The sequence below is a fragment of the Vanellus vanellus genome (assembly GCF_965231255.1).
Source record: "Vanellus vanellus genome assembly, chromosome: 11".
In the NCBI taxonomy this organism is placed as follows: Eukaryota; Metazoa; Chordata; class Aves; order Charadriiformes; family Charadriidae; genus Vanellus; species Vanellus vanellus.
Genome location: NC_138916.1, coordinates 5474853 through 5495784, shown reverse-complemented (window position 1 = coordinate 5495784; position 20932 = coordinate 5474853). Strand labels below are relative to the sequence as shown.

General features: G+C 38.0%; 1 protein-coding gene across 1 annotated transcript in view; it reads left to right on the top strand.

Moving 5' to 3' along the window:
* Window positions 1-20932, top strand: part of RAB8B (RAB8B, member RAS oncogene family) — a 28312-nt gene that overhangs the window by 3423 nt on the left and 3957 nt on the right. Inside the window, 8 exon segments of the mRNA XM_082488597.1 lie at window positions 13239-13299; window positions 14471-14531; window positions 15939-16016; window positions 17022-17111; window positions 17920-17985; window positions 20155-20205; window positions 20705-20729; window positions 20859-20932. Of these exon segments, the coding sequence (XP_082344723.1) occupies window positions 13239-13299; window positions 14471-14531; window positions 15939-16016; window positions 17022-17111; window positions 17920-17985; window positions 20155-20205; window positions 20705-20729; window positions 20859-20932 (506 nt within the window).

Here is a 20932-nt window from a genome sequence, read left to right as displayed (position 1 = left end):
CCATAAAGATGGTTGTACCGATTCAGACAGTAAGGTTTTCCAGCCTGGTGTCCTGTAGCCAACAGCTGCATAAGAAGTAGGATAAAAGTGCAGTGCATGTGTATTTATAATTTATCAGACTCTTTATTCTTTTTTTAGGCGAGTCTTGGCACAAGAGTCTTTGTGTCTTTGTCTTGACTACCTGGCATAACTAATGCTTTCAGGAAACTTTGCTACCCCTTATGAGAAGTGAACCAGCAGTCTTTCTCTCAGATGATCCTTTTGGTTATGCTAGGATGTGTTTTCAGTCTGTCAAAACACAGATTTGCCTTCATCAGCTCAGGCAAGGCAGGTCCTCAGCCTTCAGCAACTTTTAAACTTTTATATAGGGCTCTGTAGCTCTGTTTGGAAAACTTCTAAAAGGGTTGACAAGTCATAATAGTGCCGTGGTCCCTAGTGAGGATCAGCTTTTCAGTGTTAACATGGGATAAAACTTCTTTTTACAACGGGAATGTGTTATGTAAGGTTATGGTGTTTGGTTTGCTTCCTGAGTGGAAACTTCTGCTTTTGCACAGTTCTACATGGAAAAAAAATGCAGTTGAATCAGCTCATTTTCACACTTCAACAGCTCCTAAAGCAAAACTTATCTTGGAGTATCTCATGTGCATTTTGCTAGTAGTTTCAGTGCAGTGTACAGAAATAAGAAGCATTAATTTGGCAGTCTTTAGGTATCTTAACTTGTTGAGGCGGTGCTGTCTGGTAAAACTGGATTGGGTTTATCATTCCAAATAATAAACCTTATTCTTTTAGTTCCTTTCAACTTTTTGTTTAAACTGGTTTCTGTGAGACTGAAGTTATATCTTTTAGCTGATAGCACTTTTAGTACAAAGGCTTGCTGACTCTGAAACAAAATTTATCGTATTAATTTTCTTAATCCAAGATGATATCAGCATTTGGCAGGAAGTTGCCCACACGAGATAGTACTGTATCTGAGAGTTGGAACAATTTGTTGATTTTACAGAAGTAACTTTTCCCTAGCCTACATCTTGCAAAATAGGGCACTGCTCCGGCAATCGAGCACGTGTATGCTGACCTTTGAACACTTTGATGAAAATCCTTTGACAAGCAAAATTGTCAACTTCCCTTTTGCAGTGAAATTTCCATGTCTATAATGTGTAATGGAAATTGTTTTAGTGTACTCAAGTCAAATTATGCCTTAGTGAATATTTCTACTCTTCTTCCCCGGGGTTACTTGTGTGATAGACAAAAGATTGGTTGTTGGTTTGTTGGTTTTTTTTTTCCACTCTCCCATTAAGCTTCAGCATTCCCTATCCTCATTCAATCATTTTCTTTTGGGCTTCTCCAGATGGTAGGAGCTGTAGAAGAAAACACACATCAGTCACAGATGAGCAAAGGGAGGGAAGAGTCAGGAAGGCGTTGTCAGTAGTACTTTATTAATGGTCATTGTAATAAACGAATTGTAAGTGAGACTTTGAAGTGACTAAGACTAGTTCAAGTGTCTCAGGTGGCACCATTATTCATATCTACAGAATGGAAGGGCGTGTTCAGGGTTTGTAGGGTCTGGGACTTGAGTATCTCTTCAGTACCATGTGAGAAGGCGGTCAAGGGTTTACATGGGGATAGGGGCAGACAGCATTATGGAGGTAAATATGAAACTGGAAGAACGATTCTGTTTTCAGGGTATGTCATGGCTCGTCAGCAAGATGTTATCTTGATGTTGATCAGAAAGCATTGTAGTTGGAGACAGTGTAGGTTAAAAGCATTAAAGTTGTATCTCTTGTGACCTTATATTTGATACTGACCCCTAGCTGGGAACAAAAGACATCTTGGACTTGGATTTTTGTCTGCTGGTGGGATTGCGTTACCCTACTGTATTGTGCAACAGGCCAACAACGTAAGTGAAATTGTTTGGCTTTTATTAAAAATGCTGTTGCAGCTTTCTTGCTGCATGTTACTCTGAAACAGCGTGACAGATGTCTGAGTGTTTTATGCTCCATCCTAATTGGCAGATGGAGCTCTATCTTGGTTATGTGTTATCTGGTTATTTGAGTGACAGGATGGCAGCTTAGAGCTGCTTTTGTGTGCAAAGCTAAGAACACAGACCAACATTGAATGTAGGAACAAATGTATTGATTGATTGATACAGGCTTTGAGAGAGGTAATGAAGACATATAGCTTTTGCTTGGGATTTTTTTATATACTTTTTTGGAAGGATTTCCTAGTCCTTGTGCGATAGGGCATCCTTCAGTAGAAATACATTTTGAATTGACTTATTTCAGAATTTAACTGAAATTCATAACAGGTGATGGAAAATACGTGCAGTATTTACAGTGATGCTTTATTTCTTTTTTTTTTTGTGTGATGAAATTAGGTGTGCGTTTGTAATTCAAAGGATATTATGTTGCTTTTTATCTTTAATCGTATGTTATGGTAGCGTAAGTGCCCGGTCCATAAAGCTGACTCTAGATATATAAAATAGATCTGATCTTTTTCTAATGTGAATAAACTATGAATAATAATAATAACTTCAGTGGAGTTGCACTGTGTAAGACTTTTGTACCAGTAGAGTTGATCCAGAGGCTTTTAGTTGCCGGACTTGCAACTCAAAACTTAGGTCATGAACTTGCTGTCCCAACAGGGGTTGCAGTGGGATGTAATTTGGTGCCTCTTAAAGGGTTTTTGGCCAATAATTGCATGTGATATCTGTTTAATCTTGTGGTTTATAGTAAGCTTTCCTCTTAAATGTAAGCTATGACACTTTTGATTAGTTTGTATGCAGTTGTAAAGGCAACTAAAGTACTGCAAGTTTCAGAAGACTTCTGTGAAGGAGAACAAACAGTTGACCAAGTGTAAGGTGATCTGTATTAGTTTTGCTGCTGCTGCTGTGCAGGCTGTACTGCTTTGAGCACCAGAGAAAAAAAAATGATGCTGAATGTCAGTGGCATTCTCTTACGTGTATGGCAACATCTAAGAATGCGTAAAGCAGTCTGGTCAGTAATAGGAGTCTGGCACCAAATCTGGAACTTGGGAAGAACAGGTTGAGTTTAAGAAATCGGGCAAAGCTAAAGTGGCTGCCAGCCAGGGAATACATACGTTGCTCCCCGCCCCCCAACAAAAATCCTTCTTTCTTTCATCTGCTGGAGAGAAATAGCTTTCCTTTACTGAAACAAAATTTCTTGTTTGTATGGTGTGGCTTCTGATGGGATTAAAGATGCAGTAAAGTATCTGTGTCACCCCAAGCGTGGAAGGAAGGAGGAAGATCCAGCAAATCAGAGTAACTGCTGGCTGGGACAACTTCTCTGGCTTATCAGAAATGACTAGAAAGGAGAAGCTGGAATATGCAATGCAGGAAAAGGAGATGAAGTGGCCATTAAAAGAACCTTGCATAATGTAGGAAAATTGTTATGTGCCAGAAAGACAAGTAGAGCCTTCGCTAATACATTATGTGGTTTTGCCCGTTAATAAGGTAATAAGTGTCTTTCAAAAAAAGCTTATTTCATCAGTCAGGTAAGAAGTTAAATAAAACAGCCCTTCTTCCCTCATGTCCTTTGCTTCCCAAATGAAAAAAAGAAACCACATATCCCCATGTGAAAACATGGGTTTAAAAAAGGCTGCAATAAAAATGATGTTCCCAAAGTCTGTTGAGAGTGCCGTCTTTAAAAATAACTTCAGTAACTTTAAACCTTCTGCTTTGACTTTTGGCCTGATTTTGCTGCCTCACTAGGTGCTTTACGCGCTTGTTTCTAGAACGCAACCATATTTCAGACTCTTAACTGAAATTCCTAGATTAGATGATTTATCTTAACAAAGATAATTCTTACTGGACGAGACATTTTGGTCTTCATAGATAACCAAGATCCTTTTGGCCAGAATATCAGTTACAAAGCTAACAACAGTTTTACTACCATTGTTGACGTGTGGGTTTGGTTTTTTTTTTTTTCCTGTTTTTATCTCTCTTTATGTTGTTGGTAATACCCATATTTACGTTTCCTTCCAGTTTTAGCCGGTCTGCGCCCTCTGAAGTTTCATCTGTTTAATGAATGGGGTGTTCTTGCATTCCTATAAAACTTCCAAAAATTTCATCACTGCTCATATTTTGTAATCACTTGTATCTTTGTAGTGATCATGTATAATTTATACATCCTCCGTCTAACATTATCCAATTCAACTTTTTTTTGTGTCTGACTCTGACCTTATCTTGATATCCCTGAATCTCTCAAGGAGGTGCTTGGCAGTGCAAGTTGCTGGACTGTAGCAGTGTTTAACTGGACACACTAACTGTTTCCATCAAGTCTTCCATACCTGGCTTAAATCTGCAGCTGATGGGGTATGTATGCAGTACCTGTCATACCTGTGATAGGTGCTGCTGGAATGGAAGATGTGAAGTGTGTTGTTTGTACCATGCAACGGGTTTTTTAATCTCCAAGTCATCAAAGACTTACCAGTTCTTCCTTTGCTTTGCGAATTCTGAGACACTCTGTATGTTTGCTTTTCATGTAGCAGCTATTCTGTTGTAAACAGGCAATGGTATGGCCCACAAAAGTCTTTTATTTCTTCACCTGAATAACCAGTTCAGTATAGGCATCCAGATCAAGTGGGAGCCCTAAAATTTTAAGATGCTTCTTAAAAATGAAGTGGCATCTCCATTTCTCGCTGGACAGCCATAAAGGTTCATCTGGTCCAAAAATTACTGAACAAAACCAAACATAACCTTTTTGGTCTGTTCTTATCATCGCAACTGAAGCATAGTATATGAATAGTGAACAATGAACATGAAGTCATGGTGGCAAGGTAGTATTGGTTACATGGGGTTTCTTTAATAGGGCATTTTTTTGACCTTTGGATGCTTAAGATGCTAACGTTTGGTTAAATTTCTTCCTTTTTTTTTTTTTTTTTTTTTTTTTTTCTTTTTTCCTGACAGCAGTATTCAGTTGGAGTTATCTTGGGTAAAGACAGCATTTTCTTTGTTTTTTACATCTACGAACATACCCGATTAACAGGCAGGAGATTCGGGATCATTTTTTCCTTCCACTTTCAAATATTTTTTGTCTTGCCTATTAAACGATGCTTTTGATAGGAACTAATCGCATGTCATTTCATATTAAGCACTGGGCTTCTGAAAGAATAATCAAGTATTTGCATTCCTCTGCAACCTTCTAAATGGGAAAATCTGGTATTCTTACCCATTAAAACATGCAGCAGAGTTTTTGTGTGTGTGTGCAGTAGAAAGCCGTATGCTGCACATCACGGAGATCTGAAGGAACGAAGACCTTCAAAGTAGATGACAGCTGCACACGTCCCCCATCACTGCATTATAGGTTAAGTGAGTATGGGGCTGGGTCCTTGGGAGATCGCTGGAGCCGTTGTGTTCTGTATCTAGCCATAGTTGGAGTGTGAAATACAGAGCAATTCCTGTACTAGCATGGAGCTGCAGCTGGTCAGGTGATATCATGGTGTAGGATCCATGCTGGAGCTGCTTGCAAGCTACTTGTGGGCCACCTTTTGGTTTCTATTAACTAGGGCTTTAATTTAATGATTGGTTCAACGGAGTCTGTGGTCTGCTACTCAGAGGAGGAGAGCTGTGACTCTTGTGTACCCGTTCTCCAAGTTATGCCATCAGTTGTCATTACAGATGGTGGTAAGATGAATTATGGAACTCACCCAGATGAAGACTAACCTGACTAAAAGAGAAAAGGATTTGGTCATGACTCTGTAGTGGCAGCACCTACCCTAGTTTCAGCTAGCTGTGAAACTGTAGCCTCAACTCAAGTCTGTTGGTTGATTTTAACATTTGCTGTTCTCCATTTGCACGTTGGCTTGAAAAGGAGTATGTTCTCAAAGCAGCTAAGTTGGTGCGTTCCTCTTAGAGCCAGTCAGTCTATAAATAATCCTCAAAATAAACAAACTTTGCTGTCTGTATCAGTATTGCAATTTTAATCTATTTGAAAATTCTTTTAGATGTAACTGGGTTACCACCAAGTGTAGCTTGTTTTACATTCAAAATAGAACGAGAGGTAGACATAGGTTAATTTCTGTGCACTTTCATAGAGCTGTAGTACCTAGGTTGTAAACTCTAAAAGACGTTCTGCAGTTACCCAGCCCTTTTAAAGTTGGACTGTTGTGACAGTTGGTCATTTTACTCACATCAAGCAGTAATAAGTTTATACTGTTGTGTTGTTTCATAGTCTTTAAATTTGGATTGAGTGTTTTTATTGTTTAAAATCATGCAATTCAAAGGCTGCTCAAAGCAATCTGTAGATTCTGAATTTAAAATGCTGGAAAGAGAATTTCACTTTGCAGGATCTCCTAGCGTTCACGCTGCAGCACTGCAATGCAGGGCTGTGGTGGCAGAACTCACAGGGGCACCGTTATGAACAAGTGGCCAAAGAGCACTGGATTCAAATCTTAGTATGATAATCGGATTGCACCATAGGTTATTGAGCTGTCAAAAACCTGCATGTTTCAAAGTGTAGGTTGGTCTAATTCTGATTATTAGAATCCCATTTTCTCTTTTAAATAGAAAGTAGTTTATCTTAAGAAAGGAAGCTCCGAGTGGTAGCTGTAGCATAGCTGAGGAGACACGCTGAAGGAAGTGGCACTTTGCTTAGTGTTATGAGCATTGGTCTGATCTTGGTAGTAAGTTTCAAGGTCTTATGAGCAGGAAGGTGCTTTATGTTATATATACATGGCACCTGCATTCTTTATTGCCTTACCTACTTTGGCCATTTGTATATATTTATTTTGCCAGTGCTGTGTGTTTGAACTTTAAGAACCTTACTGTATTACTATCCTTCAAGGTGCAAGACGCTGCTGTGTCTGTCACTGTGTAGGACACTGGTATTAGATTTGTTGTATGGGTGAATAGTAAGATGAAGAAAGGTCAGTTAGCCTGGTGGAGCCTGTTCAGCCCACTCTGAATTTAGTCATGTTTAAAGGGCTGTCCAGAAGGAATAAAATACAGCTTTGTCCCTTTAAATTGTGAAAGGGACTGGTTGCACTTGTGTATAATTCTAGAATAAATTTATCTTACAACTTTTTAAAAAAGTTGACTTTCACCCTTTTGTGTTGCTTCATGTTAATCCACTGTATTTTTGAATAGTTGCAATAGAAGACTGCTGCATAGTAGTATAGTGATACAAGACATTGCTGAGATGGTCTGAAAATGCCTTGCAGATGTTACTAGGGACTAAAGCCAAATGTTCGAGTTCAAAATGATTAGACTTTGTGCCTTTGCATCAGGCTGTATGACACACTGGTGTGTTGCAAGTGTTCCCCACCCTGCCTTTTTACACTGATCTTGTTTCCTACTTGGTCATTTCTTATGTTTACCGAAATCCTTCAAGAAAGATCTAATATAAAAGCAAATTTCTGAGGCTTCAGTCATCTACCTTTATAGATTAAGAGAGTATACTGATGTAGCACTAGAAAATATTTCCTTAAGAACACCATTAAAAAAAATAGTTGTGTATTTAATCCAAAACCTGCAATACCTACTGCTGAGAACAACAACAAAAAAGTAATCCCTGGGTAAGCTTGTGGGGAAAATCTACGGGAACAAATTGATGTCCCTCAGCTGTTGGATGCATATGGAAAAGAACAAGTTTCTGGAAGACTGTTGTGCTGTTGGTCTGTCTGTGCTTGGCATCTGCATGGACGATGTTGAAACTCTTCCACGTGTGTCCACACAAAGCTCATGTGTGTGATCAGTGCTGATACCTGCATGTCTGCCATCTTGTGATGAGCAGGTGTGTAAACGAGCGCTTCAGCGTCCTTCAGTACTGATTGCTTACAGCTCTTCAAAGCATAATGAAAAGCAAATGTGCTGGCAGTAGTTGATTCTGAAACACGTACTGCTGCAGTATGTTGGAGATCACAGGTTTGTGACAGTTCTCTCGTTCAAGCCCATCCTTTGGAGAATCAGGAGAACAATACCAGCTGTTACAGCTGTGCTGTAGAACTACTACTGCTTACTAGTTCTGGTGTTCATCTATGCAACTTAGTCGCTTGCTGTTCACAAGAAGCAAAGCCTATGGGGAGAAGTATTTTCTAAGTCATTCTCTCTCAGAATTCAACAAACTGAAGGTGAAGCATATTGATTTTCAGTTGTGTGCCTCTTCTCACTTCCTTTTTTTTGAAGGTAAGTTACAAATCTGCCTGCTCGTATCTAAGTTGCTTTTAATTCAGCCTTAACTCAGAGTGACTGCAGGAAAATATTTTCCTTTCCTTTTGTATATCTTGAAGACTCTTGCATGTTGTGTCTTGGAGCAAAGAAGCTGCAAAATTTTCTTGCTCTCCAGCTCTGCCCGTTGGGGGGAAAAAAAAAAACAAACAAAACCAAAACACACCAAACCAAAACACCCACATATAAACACTGTAGGATAGGAAGTCCGATGCTGTGAAGTTGGAGCAAGCCCAGCTTGAAAGCTGATGCGCAAATTCCAGTTATCTGATGCTGTATTGTTCAAAAGGGTAATGAGACTTTGTATCTTGACTCCTTTCCCTGTCTTGTAATGAATTCCTTTTTATTGTGATCTATGTCCAATGGAGATAAGTGATAAACTTTCTGTTTATCAGGGAGTCCCATTGGAAAAAGTCTTTTATTCCCTTTTAATTTTATTTCTCCCATTCTTACTTCAAAAGAGTAAGGTAAGATTTGGATAAGTAGGAAGATAACTTCTTTAAGATGGTGGGGTTTTTTTTATGTGCAGGTAATGCAAAACAAATTTCTTAATTTTGAGTTTGATAAACAAGATCTGATAACGTGGTGTATCTTTTACATTCTTTGATAGATGAGTCTAAAATGTGAGTCTTTCTAGCAAGCAAATCAGGTATTAATTTTTTCACAGCTCCTTTGCCAATTGTTGGTGTTTAATCACTTTAAAATTCCCTTGGCTTGTATATTTAAACAACACCATCCCCCCAAAAAAAACCCAAAACAACTAAACCATTTAAAATGCTAGTACATTGAATACTAATTTTTTTTTTTATATAAAGTATTGCTTTGCCAGAGATGGAGAAGTACTGTACTGTGCTAAATATACAAGCTAGTGTATGCTGTCGGAGATTGACATTTATTTGCATCCTGAAAGGGATTGATTTCCTGGCTGAGTTTTTGCTACTGCTGCACCAGAAAGTGTTATTAAATATACGGACTCTATGAACTTAGTGGAATGGGAAAATTATTAAATCAAATTGAGTTAAAATAATCAGGAATTGCCATCTGATGATACAGCTTTCCCAAATGTAAGGCCCAGCTGCTGCAAACTAATGTTGAGCCACATGAAAAATGAACTTAAAATACTGGTTAATTGTCTAATACAGGTAAATACTAAAAATTCCAATATTTGCTTGCGGGTGGCTACTAAGTGATTTAATTTTTTATAACATTAATTTGTATGTGTTTCTTTTCTGCCTGTCTTTCACTACTCGTATTATTTAAGAATGTGGCCCTTCCAGTACATTCTTGCTAAGCAGACTGAAGACCAGAGAAACCTTTACCTTCATGAAGTACTGCTGTAACAGTTTACTTGCCCCAGCAGGAATACTTTGGTTTGTTTCTTCGGTTCCTTTGTGCTGTAGCATTTTGTGCAACAGAAATTTTGTTTAAATGAGGAAGCAAGACAATCTGTGAGTCTGAACAGTGGCACTGTGTAGGGAAAAGCTGTAGTGGAGACCTAGCTGAGACTGGATCTGTGGCACTGCAAAACCTGAGTTACGAGCTCTGATGGCTACAGGGTTAAAGTCACGGGTGAGGGGAGAGCAAAAGAGTAACAGTGATGCCTTGGGAGTAAGCTACTGTTCTAAAAACTAAAGTAGCAAAATGAACTGTTTCAGCATCTCTGGTCAGTTTGTCCTTAGATTCCTGTGAGAATTGCGTCAGACTGGTTTTGTGAAGGTTCGTAGTAGAAAATCATCGGTACTAAAGCTGGAAAAGGGATGTCTCAGTATGTACTGCTGGGCAGTCCTGTGTGTTTAATATTGTAATGCAGCTCCTTGGAACATTTCCCAATGTCTCTTTAAAATTATTGCTTTACAGCTTAATTATGGGTAAAATCTGCCTAGGCTGGCTGGAATAAGAAGGAATGTGTAACTTGGGCAGAGTGGTGGAAGGAGTGGTGGCAGAAGAGCTTTCGGTGTATGAGAAGGAACATGACCTGCTGGCTTAAACCGAAAGAGGCCTGGTCTCCCTGGCCTCTGATATTTGGCTCCGTGGTGTTGGACAATGTCATACCCTAGCTGTTGAATTTTACTAGCTTTGCATAGCAATACAACCTAAATATGGCAACGTGCAGCTCTCGGGGTTTTTTTTTGTTTAAGTCTGTGTGTGCCACTAATGACACTGACTTTTTCTTAGTGTGCAGATTTCTCTGCGCAGTGTATTTTCTGTTGGAAGCTATGGGAGAAAATACCCGCAGTAAAGGGAGGAGAGAGAGGATGCATCTCTCAGCGGTACTTAGACCCCATGCGGCAAGGGAAATGCGAGCCATTACAGTCCTAACCAATGCACAGTTCAGGTCTTAACTCGGGCTTCATCCTTGCAGACTGCAAGTGTGCGGTTCCTGCAACAGGTGCTCTGGTATCCCTATCGATTCTGATTTGCGATTGACTCTTCTTTATTAGACCCGAGTATGTTTTCAAACTTCTGTATCCCAGTGTGTGGCTGTGCAAAATAAGAATTCACTGATAAAGGAAACTTTCTGTCAATAGTTACTTTTGAAATGCTGTAGTCATTGGAGTGTTTTACATGGCGTAATTTAAATTTGACTGCAAGCAAAACGTTGCTCGTCCTTGGCCATGCAAGTATACTTGGCAGGAAGTGGTAGCACGTCGCCAGGCTCCCTCTGCGAACGCTTGCAGCTCACCACTTCCTGCTGCTGAAGTGAAAGAACAAAAGAAACACCGGTTTCTAGTTCGTTTTAGCCTCTAAAAAGTTGCAGTTGCATTTGTTGAGCTTCTTAGTATCATAACAGGGGTATTTATGGCCTTCCCCTTGATACTCTTCTTTTAGTTTTGAAAGTCCTCTTTGTTTGAGAATTTTGGTGAAGTTCCTACTAGAAATCTTAAGTTCCGAGAAGATATTTTTTGGCAGATCCTGAATTTTAGAAGTGATCAAAGGAATGGCTGTATTTGGCAGCATTTTGGTGCTGCGAGGGAAATGACTAACCACAAGAAACCAGTCTGTGCAAGGCATGGCTTGGTGCGCATAGAGATCTAACTGCAGCGTAAGCTTGCTTTCTCAGAAAACCATCCCTACAGGAGTCTTTCACTCTTTCTGCTGATGTGTCTTTGCTTCAGTAGTTGACAGTACATACAGAAATATCTTTAAATCACAGTAGTCTCTGAACCTAGTTTTCCTGATAGTTGTCATATTTAATTCTAAAACTTCAGGCCTAGACACAGAGGAACTTTTAAAACTGATTTAATCTGCTGTTGTCCATGGTACCGTACCCTTTCCAGGAAAATCTGTATTTGTGCTTTATAACCTTTGAGGCCAAAAGAAAATCTATTCAGAGCAAAGGTCAGTTGTTTTCAGACCTGAATACAATTGCCTGTGATTTCAGCAGGTGTGGTAGCTAGGTAGGAGAAAAATCTTTACAACAAGGGAGACACAAAATCCTATCAAATGTAAAGTGGAAACTCTTGCCAAACTTCTGTTACATATAATAAGGATTTTTTTTAAAGTATGCAACATTCTTGTGTCATTTTCGGAAAAATGCAAATCAGTGAAAGTATCTTTTAGCCTGTAAATCTACTAGCGAATCTTGGGAAATTGCAATTGTAGCAGTAGTCACAGCATTTTAAATTAATACAATTAATTTCATATGCTCTTAAAAGTGCTGATGTAATATTTCTGCTCATAATTTGTATTCTAATGAGCTAAACTACATATCCATAGCACAGCAAAATTAAGTGGCTGAAACTTGGTATTTTCAGTATATTAAAATATTCATATCACATGCAAGAAGAATGAAAGTCAAATAGTTAATGAACATCCATGTTTCATATTCAAATGCTACTGTAGTATATTAAAAAATCCAGTAGCTTCCTGTTTAAGGGATGGATAAATTATTAAAGCTAGAAACAGCATTTCCCAATTAAGGTACTCTGGATAATTGTCACTTAAATTACAACTCAGGAAAGAAGAAATTAAAGAAATAAAATAACCTACCCCACCTCCCAAATCTTTTACAAACTATGACTAAATATCAAATAACTACTTAAGATTCAATGAAGACATAATGGGTGATTAGTTTCAAAGCAGATTAATTGGGAGGGTACGTGGGGGTGGCTGTCCTGGGATTAAAAAATCTGGCCATCACGCAGTGGGACTTGAGCAGTCTCAATTTGATCTACGTTATAGTGTAGGTTTGGAGACAGGAAAATTAAAATAGTCCAGGGTAAAGACTAGTCTGTGTGGAAATCTTGGCTTTGCTTCATAGATCCATTTGATCCCTCTAAACCTTAAAAAAAATTATTAAGCCTTTCTGAATTTAATTTTTTTTTTTTTTTTTTTTTTAACCCATGGCTTAAAATCTGTCCTCAAAATCAGTCTCAGAACTGGTGGGTACCCTGTGGAAGTGTAAGGGGGGGTGGGGGGGAAGAGAGATGTGTTTCCTTGATACCCTTTGTAGCTTCTTAGAGAATCTTGTCACTCCTAAACTGGTGTTCTTGAAAAACTCCCACGGGTGATCTATTTCAGCCACCATTGGTAGCTGTCTGTCTAGCTTTTATCTCCTGTGATGCTTTACCATTTACTGTGATGTCTGATTAGGTTGCATTAAACATCAGTTTTCAAAAGTAAATGTCAATTTTGAAAAGTAACTAAGGTATCATAGTATGTTTGTTTTTTTTTTTTCCTCAGAGCCAGCAGAGGTTCTAGGGTATTGACTTGAAATGCAGGGGCTAGTCAAAACTGGGGAAAATATTCATTCAAACTAGTGACCTTATTAGTGTAAAATGAAAGAATTTTGAGATTTAAATCTTCCTCTCATAGTCTTCACTAACTCTAGTAGTGAGTTTGAGTTTGGTCTGTTTTCATTGTGCAGAATAATTTATCCTTGACATGCTGAAGGCAGCTGAAAATCTTTTTGCATCCTCAGCACTTCCTAGTGTTTGGAAGAAATGACAACTTCAGAACAATTGTTTTGCTTAAATTTGCTCTTACCGAGTTTTCAAAAGGAAAACGAACACTTCTTTTTCATTTATGACAAAACTTAGAGTATCTCTTTCTCTGGCAGGAATCGACTTTAAGATCAGAACAATAGAATTAGACGGAAAGAAAATCAAGCTACAAATATGGTAAGTATTCTAGAGTAATTTAAGTTTTCGGTGAGTATTGAATTAATCTTTGAGTGGGAATACTTCATAGCTTTTGAGCTTGGGTGTACCAGAAGTTTCATACCTTTTACTCATTGGCTGTCCACGAGGTTTATGCTTTCTTCTAGCTTGCTCTTGGAGGGGTTCTGCTTCAGTAGCACAGGAAATAGCCTGTTCACATGTGAACGTTACAGCAACTTCCCATTTTATCAAAAGCTGTCTCTTAGATGTGCTTTAGCTGTTCCGTGTGGAAGAGAAATATTAACTCCATAGCTGTAAACTAAAATATGCAACCTAATCAAATGTAATTTCCTCTGATACTTTGGTACCTAGTTGTACTCAGAGAGGCGCAGCTGAGTGATAATGCTCCCACTCCTTCCACGGTGGGTCAGTAGAGACTGAGCCTCCTGATAGCAGCAGATGAGTATTTTTGTAGAATTATTACACCTACCAAACTCTTAAAATGCTACTGGTGAATGTAGGGCTCTTGCTGATTTTTCAAGTTCTAGAATAGATAGTTGTGATACTTGCATGCAAGCCAGAATTCTTGTGACTAAGGAAGTGAAGTGCCACAAGCGGTTGGTACAAATTTTCTGTCTGTAAGTCAAGAAGCTGGTGTTCGTCAGGCCTTTGGGGTTCAGCTCCCCCTAGGTGTGACTAGTAGCCAAACACTTCGGTCCTCTTGTTCACTCGCAGACGGATACTGCTTTGAAGTCGTCTAGGATAAAATATCAGCACACTAAGGTATAGTGGCTGATTTTAATACATGAAATAGTATGTGAAAATGCACTATCCTGAAATATTTTCTTGCTGCATGTTTTAATTTTTGTTTAATGCAGGACTTGGACACATCAGAGCTGCCTTTTAATTATTCTAGGGAAGTCTGTGTAGAACTGAGTATTATTGCTTGCATGAAAATTTAAATGCTTTTGTGCCACATCTATGGTGCTGCTATAACCACTGAGGTAAGTAGGATAGCTTGGGAGTGAGGAAGATGTTGAGGGCTGAAGAAATTTGTGCAAACAGCTTCTAATGGTATTTTTTCTTAATGAGTGAGTACCAGTAAGTTGTTACTCTGTTTAAAAAGACATCTCTAAGTACAGAAAGCTGTAAAGATCACCTCCAATAAATACTTGTTTTCACTGAATTTTAGGGATACAGCAGGCCAGGAGAGATTCCGCACAATCACAACAGCTTACTACAGAGGAGCCATGGTGAGTGCTCTCAGGTCAAAAAATTAGGCACAACTAGCATAACTGGTTTGCTGTTCCTAAGGTAATATCATGTAAATCTTCAACTGGAGGACTGGATAATTGTGGCTTGAGATGTGGGGAGTAAATTTTGTGGTTTGGGTTTGTTTTGTTTTGGTTGGTTTTTATTTTTTTTTTTTTAGATTTGTTGTTTGTTTTTTAAACCTGCTGGTACTTTGCCTAGTCCTGTTTTTGTGATGAAACTTCAAGCCCAATTGTCTTTTTTCATATAATTAAAATTTCTGCAGATTATAATAAGAAGCTTGTCTGGTTAAAGCTTGGCAACTTAAGTTTTTTTTAATGCAATCAAGCCCTTTAGACATTTGAAGTGTTTGAAAAATAGGTAATGAATTCTTTTAATATTAAAGGTGTATTTCACTGAATTGCTTTTTCTTTAGCCAGTAGAGAACGCAAAATCTGGGATATAAATACAAAAACCTACCAAAGCTACTGTTACTTTTTCCTCCATTAAGAATGACCTAAAAGTCAAATAACTGACTTAGATCCTGCACTCTCTGTGATACAACTGCTTGTAATGGTTCTTAATGCTATGATTTGAGGTATTTTATGTTGGGACACTTAATTTCAACTTGCTGATTATCAGCTATGCTGCTATTACATGTTCTTACCGCTTTGTATGAACAGATCTGTTCCAGTCATAGGCTGGCTGTGGGTCCAAACAACTCCACTGTTATGGAATACAGATGAGGAGAAATAGTAGTGCTTGTGGCTCTGTGTTAGAGCTTTCTAGTACTTAAAAAGGTTTTGGCAGTGACATGATCTTCTCCCCACCTCCCAGTCCATGGCCAAGGACTTTTCTTTGTCCTACGAGGAGTGATTGGAAAGGCAATAAGGAATGGAGGTGAACCTTAATGCAGCTGTTGCGTGGTTTCCCATGCTTGGCTAATTGTTGAGAGCCCATGCTAGTGTACGTACATAACTGTCTGAAAGAGCAAAAGCTTCTGGGAGAGCACCTAGTGTCAGCTTTGCTGTAAGTATCTACTGGCCCTGGCAGATTGGATCTCACAGGTTTATAATCTTTGACTGCTTAAAGCTGCTGCTTCTAAACTTGACTTTAACCATAGAGTCCTGGTTGCTGTTGTAGTAGAATATCTAAACTTTTCCTGACTATAGGCTAATAATTTAAAACTTCGTATAGGTGGTGTGTTTGACCTCTAACAGTGGCAAAAGATGTTAAACAGTTGTATTTCGGGTAAATTCTCCTCAAAGCATTATGCCACTGATAAAGGATTATAGGTGCATCAGTCATATGTTAAATTTCTGGCAAGTATAGAGTCAAACCCACACAATAAATCAAAAGTCAACCAATAGTGGTAGCTCATCTAATTGGATTTTCTTAATTTTATTTAGGGAATTATGCTGGTGTATGACATCACAAATGAAAAGTCTTTTGACAACATAAAAAACTGGATAAGAAACATAGAGGAGGTAGGTGCTTTGGAAAGTACTTCTTACTCGTTCCATCTTATGATTTCCCTGGGACAAATAATAATCAAGTAATCATTCACTTTCGTTATAGTAGCCAACATATTTGGCCAAGTTAGCGTGCAGTGAATGCAACAGTGGTTATTAATGGGGATAATATTACCTCGTTCATTTAGGGATAGAAGATAGAAAATTTAAGTTTAGAAAGTAAGTATAAAGTGTTTCAAAACTGCTCTTACTATATGACTTTTCTTGTTCTTTTTTTGCTTTTGGGTGTGTCTAAGGAATGGGAGGGAGCAAGATCTTAGGTTGTCTACCTTTCGCGGAGATGATGACAGATCTAATTGCAGTTGTTACTGTGTTATGTGTTTGTCCAATTAGAGATTTTTGACCTTTTCATTTGGTCTTGGATAAGTGTCCTTCCTGCTAACTTGTTGTAAATTATTTAACTTTAATTTTATTGAAGCTGTAGTTAGGTAACAGAATGTTACTTTTTTTTTTTCCTTTAGTATTGTTCTTTTGGCTTTTAAGCAAAATTTCTGTATTAGTGACCAATTTGATCCAAGAGTGATGGGCTAGAAAAGTTCTCTTATTGAAGTTCTCTTGCTGAAGTGATTATTACTTATCTATTTTAAAAATGCAAATGTATTGCATAGTGATACTCCAGCCAAATACCCTAGATGTCCATGTACCACTCTGAAGTAAAGTGTGTACCATTACTTTTCCAGAATAGCCAAGTGCCTGTGCGCAACTTGGGACAGAGCTCATGGTACTGTATTCTGTCTGTGGTAGTACTCAGGCAAATTTAATCTAGGAGTATTTATTCCAACCTATTTTAATATTTAAATGTTCAATTGCCTGTTTCAAAAGTCAGTCTCTTTCTCAGTAATGCCTTCACTAGATAACTTTTTCAAAATAAAATAGTCATTTGTGGATGAGTTTGACACACAAGATTCTTTTAAATAATGTTGCACTTTGTTTCTGAGAAATTACTTTTTCTTCTTTCAGCATGCCTCTTCAGATGTAGAAAGAATGATCTTGGGTAACAAATGTGATATGAATGAAAAAAGACAAGTTTCAAAAGAAAAAGGGGAGAAGGTAAGCTTTGGAGACCTACCTTATTTAGAAGCCTGCTTTTCTTAGGATTTTGGCTGCTGGATATTTGGTATGTTTTGGGCATGTGAGAGAGAATGGGCCTCAAACCTCTTGTTTCAGAAACTTTTATATGTTATAGGGTACCGGGTTTGGGTTTGTTGTTTTTAAATAGCACTTGACTTAAGTTTGAATAAACTTAATGGTACTATTGTGTTGAGGGGAAGACCCTGTAAAGACTGTTGACTTTTGCTATAGCATGAAGTATTCTAAATCTCAGTATAAAGCTTTGTATGTAGTTTGATCGTGTTGTGGTCAATCCACCATGGTGGTTACTGACTCTTGTCATAAGTACTGTTATTAAAGCTTAAGTAATTAGTTGTTCTACAGAACAAGCAAGCAAGTAAGAATACTGTATAATCTATCACATACACAGCTAAAGTACTGTAGTTACTAGTGACAGACTTATGGAATGATTGTATGTAGTTACCTGGTCCATAAATCCATATCAATGTTCTTAATATCTTAAATCCATATCTTAATGTTCTTTTAGGTCCTCAGTAAGTCTTTTTGAGAGTGATTAATCTTTTTGTTGGTTTTAAATTTACATGAGGGTGTGACCTGTTCTAATACTTTGTCTAACTGTCCAGTAACTTCAATGTTTTTGCAAGAGAGAAGCAGAAGTGGAACTTGTTTGGTTTTGTATTTAAAGCTTGCTGCACCATACAGCATCTGTTCTATTATGAACCTATGTGAAACATTCCTTTTACAAAGGAACTTCAAAAACACTGAAAAAATTTAACCTCTCTTCCAGTTAGCGATTGATTATGGAATCAAATTTTTGGAGACAAGTGCAAAATCCAGCATAAATGTGGAAGAGGTAAGAGATGGGTGTTACATTTAGGTGTGTTTCTTGAACTACTACTAAGGAGGCATGTTTTGTGATCCACTGGGCTTTCTGACCTGATCTGGGACCTGAAGTCCCCACTGTGCTCCTGGGTCACCAGTCTTGTTATATTTAGAGAGCTGCTGTAAAATCCAGTGTTTCTTGTGTTCTGGTAACATCTGGAATTGTTTTTTAAATGGGTGTTAACAGGGTGGTTTACTATTATTGTAGCAAACAGTTGCTTTAGACTTTTATGCCTTGCTATTTAAATTGCAAGTGCTTTTGGACGGGGAATAGGTGTGATTTTTTTTTTTTAGAACAATGCTTTGAGCAGGAAATTCGATTCAAGATTCTTTGCTTTCAAAATAACATGCTACTGTGTCAAGGAGCCTTCAGGTTACTACTAAATATGTGCTCTGCAGATGAGACTGAAGATTTGTATATTAACCTGAAACATCAGCATAGACTGTCATAAGCTGATGTTAGAGGAGGAAGAAGGCTTATAATGCTCTGTCTGTAGACTTGTAATCTGTTTTCCTGCAAATAAATTTTTTGCTAAAAACACAAAGTCCCTATTTATGAGAGCATAAGAAAATACAGTCAGAAGGAAGAGTGGCTCAACTCCAGTCTATTGTAACATTTATCACTCTTGTCATCTCAGGGAGGGTGGGGGGAGGATCTTAACTCTATGAAAGGCACGGACAAGAAGATAATACGATATCAAAAGCAGTTAAATTAAGATTCATTCAGTCAGGTAAGCTAGACTTGTTCTTAGATGATTAGATACAGGAATAACATTTAAAAGCTGTTCCATGTGTATTGATGGGATACTTGGAGGATAAAAATCCTCCAAACATGTACTGAATTCAGATCATGCAGCTAACAAAGTAACTAGAAACTAAAGAGATTGTTAGTTTAAAATAACGTGACTGATGCCGTGCCAGCCAAGCTTTTGTTTCTGATTGCAGGATGATCGTTATACAATATAGTTAGAATGGACTTATTTGCATTGTGCTGCATCTGGAATAGTGCTTGACCTGATTTTCACAGTGTCATTATGATTCTTACAGCAGACAATGGAACTGTGAACATTAGCAGCTAATACCAATGGTGGATAGCAATAGTGTCTTAATAAAAAGTACTTATCTTCTTCGTTAGTTCCTCCAGACAGTTGACTTGCTCTTTCATGACATGCCCTGCAATTTCATTTTACTTCCTGTAGGTCATTAAATGTACATTAGTTTGTGCTTACTCCAAACAACATGGCTATCTGAATACTTTTTTAAATTCAGAAGTGAAGAAAGCATTAAAAAATGCAGCTGATATAGGCATTCAACAAGTAACGATTTAGTATTCTTTCCACCAAATGCTTGATATGTGGGAAATGACACATTTGTGATACTTTTGCAATCAGAAGTGAATTAATTTATATTATTTGTTGTGGTTTAGTTGCATTAAATAAGGCTCTGTCTTTGGATGTATTCTAAACACTGAGAGAAGTGTGTATGTTTTTTTACATTCTGGAACTGTCCTTGGATTGTTGATATCTCCAGGTAGCTTTTTGCTTTTTCCCTTCTTCTGGGGAATTGCAGAATTTTTCTGCTACAGAAGTTTCTTTGCGCCTTCATACATTGAAGTCTGAGTTGCTGAAATTTGCCAGAATGATTTTTTTTTTAATTTTTTTTTTTTTTTAATGGGGATATTGTAAACATAAAGGACACTACAGATAGTGCAGGAGCAAAACTTTTGGAGGACAGAAGACAAGCTAACCTTAATGTGAATTTGCAGGCATGCCATCCTCAAACCTCACTGTGGGTTTCTAGTTGCGATGCACTGTACAGTTTGGCAAAAATACCCCACAACTATTAGTGTATGCAGCCTTCTTTCAGCATTTTTTTTTCCCCCAGAGGTATGTGATGGGAAAGTCTGTTCACTTGCTTCAGAGATTGGAGGGATGGAGACTAAAAATAAATATTTTTTTCTTCTAGAGGATGCTTATTGCAGTTTTAAGTAAACAGCTATTGCACATAGAGTGCCTTGCAACTCAAAGTGCTAGCAGTGCCCTGCAGAATACTGTGTCAATAATGTGTCTGGCTACTCTAAATCTATCTTGTCTTTAATGTGGCTTGTGACTAACTTTTTTTTATTTCCACTCCTCACCAGGCATTTTTCACGCTTGCACGGGACATTATGACAAAGCTCAACAGAAAAATGGTTTGTATTTCAAATTTGCGTACAAACTAGATAAATTGAAATGACTGCTATAATAATTGGCTGAGTAGCAGTCCTACCAAAAAACTCCTGGGAATTACAATGGATGCTAGGTCAAACTTGAGTGAACAGTGCTTTATTATGCATCAGGGTGTAATTGTTCTTTATTTTGTATGAACGTTAACATTGGGCAGCATGAAACTGATGTGTTCTTTTGAAATGTAACAGTGTGATCCTTGCTTTATTAAACATCAAATTATGTGGTCACCCCTTCAGCTAATACTTGAGATGTGGATTGTTGGATAAATGTGTTGTGTTCTTTTTTAAAAAAGAGGCAGTTTCATTGAGTGATTAATTGAATCTGGGTAATTGAGGAGCTCAAGTTGCAACAAACCTCTGCTCTGGTTATTGCTTTGCAAGGGGGGAAAGTGAGGAAGGAAACTAGGAAAGCTAGACTTATTTTCTTTGGATTTTACAACGTTTATACTCTTTTCTCTTTCAGAATGACAACAGTTCATCAGGGGCAGGTGGGCCAGTAAAAATAACAGAAAACCGATCTAAGAAGAGCAGCTTCTTTCGATGCACGCTACTTTGATGAACTTCTAATGATAGACTGCAGCACACTTAGAACCTTTTCTGCTTCTTTGAAAGCACAGGGTCACAAAGCCTCAGAAATAATACCACCAAGCTGCTGCTGAGAGCTCCATTGAACGTAGACTGCGATACACAA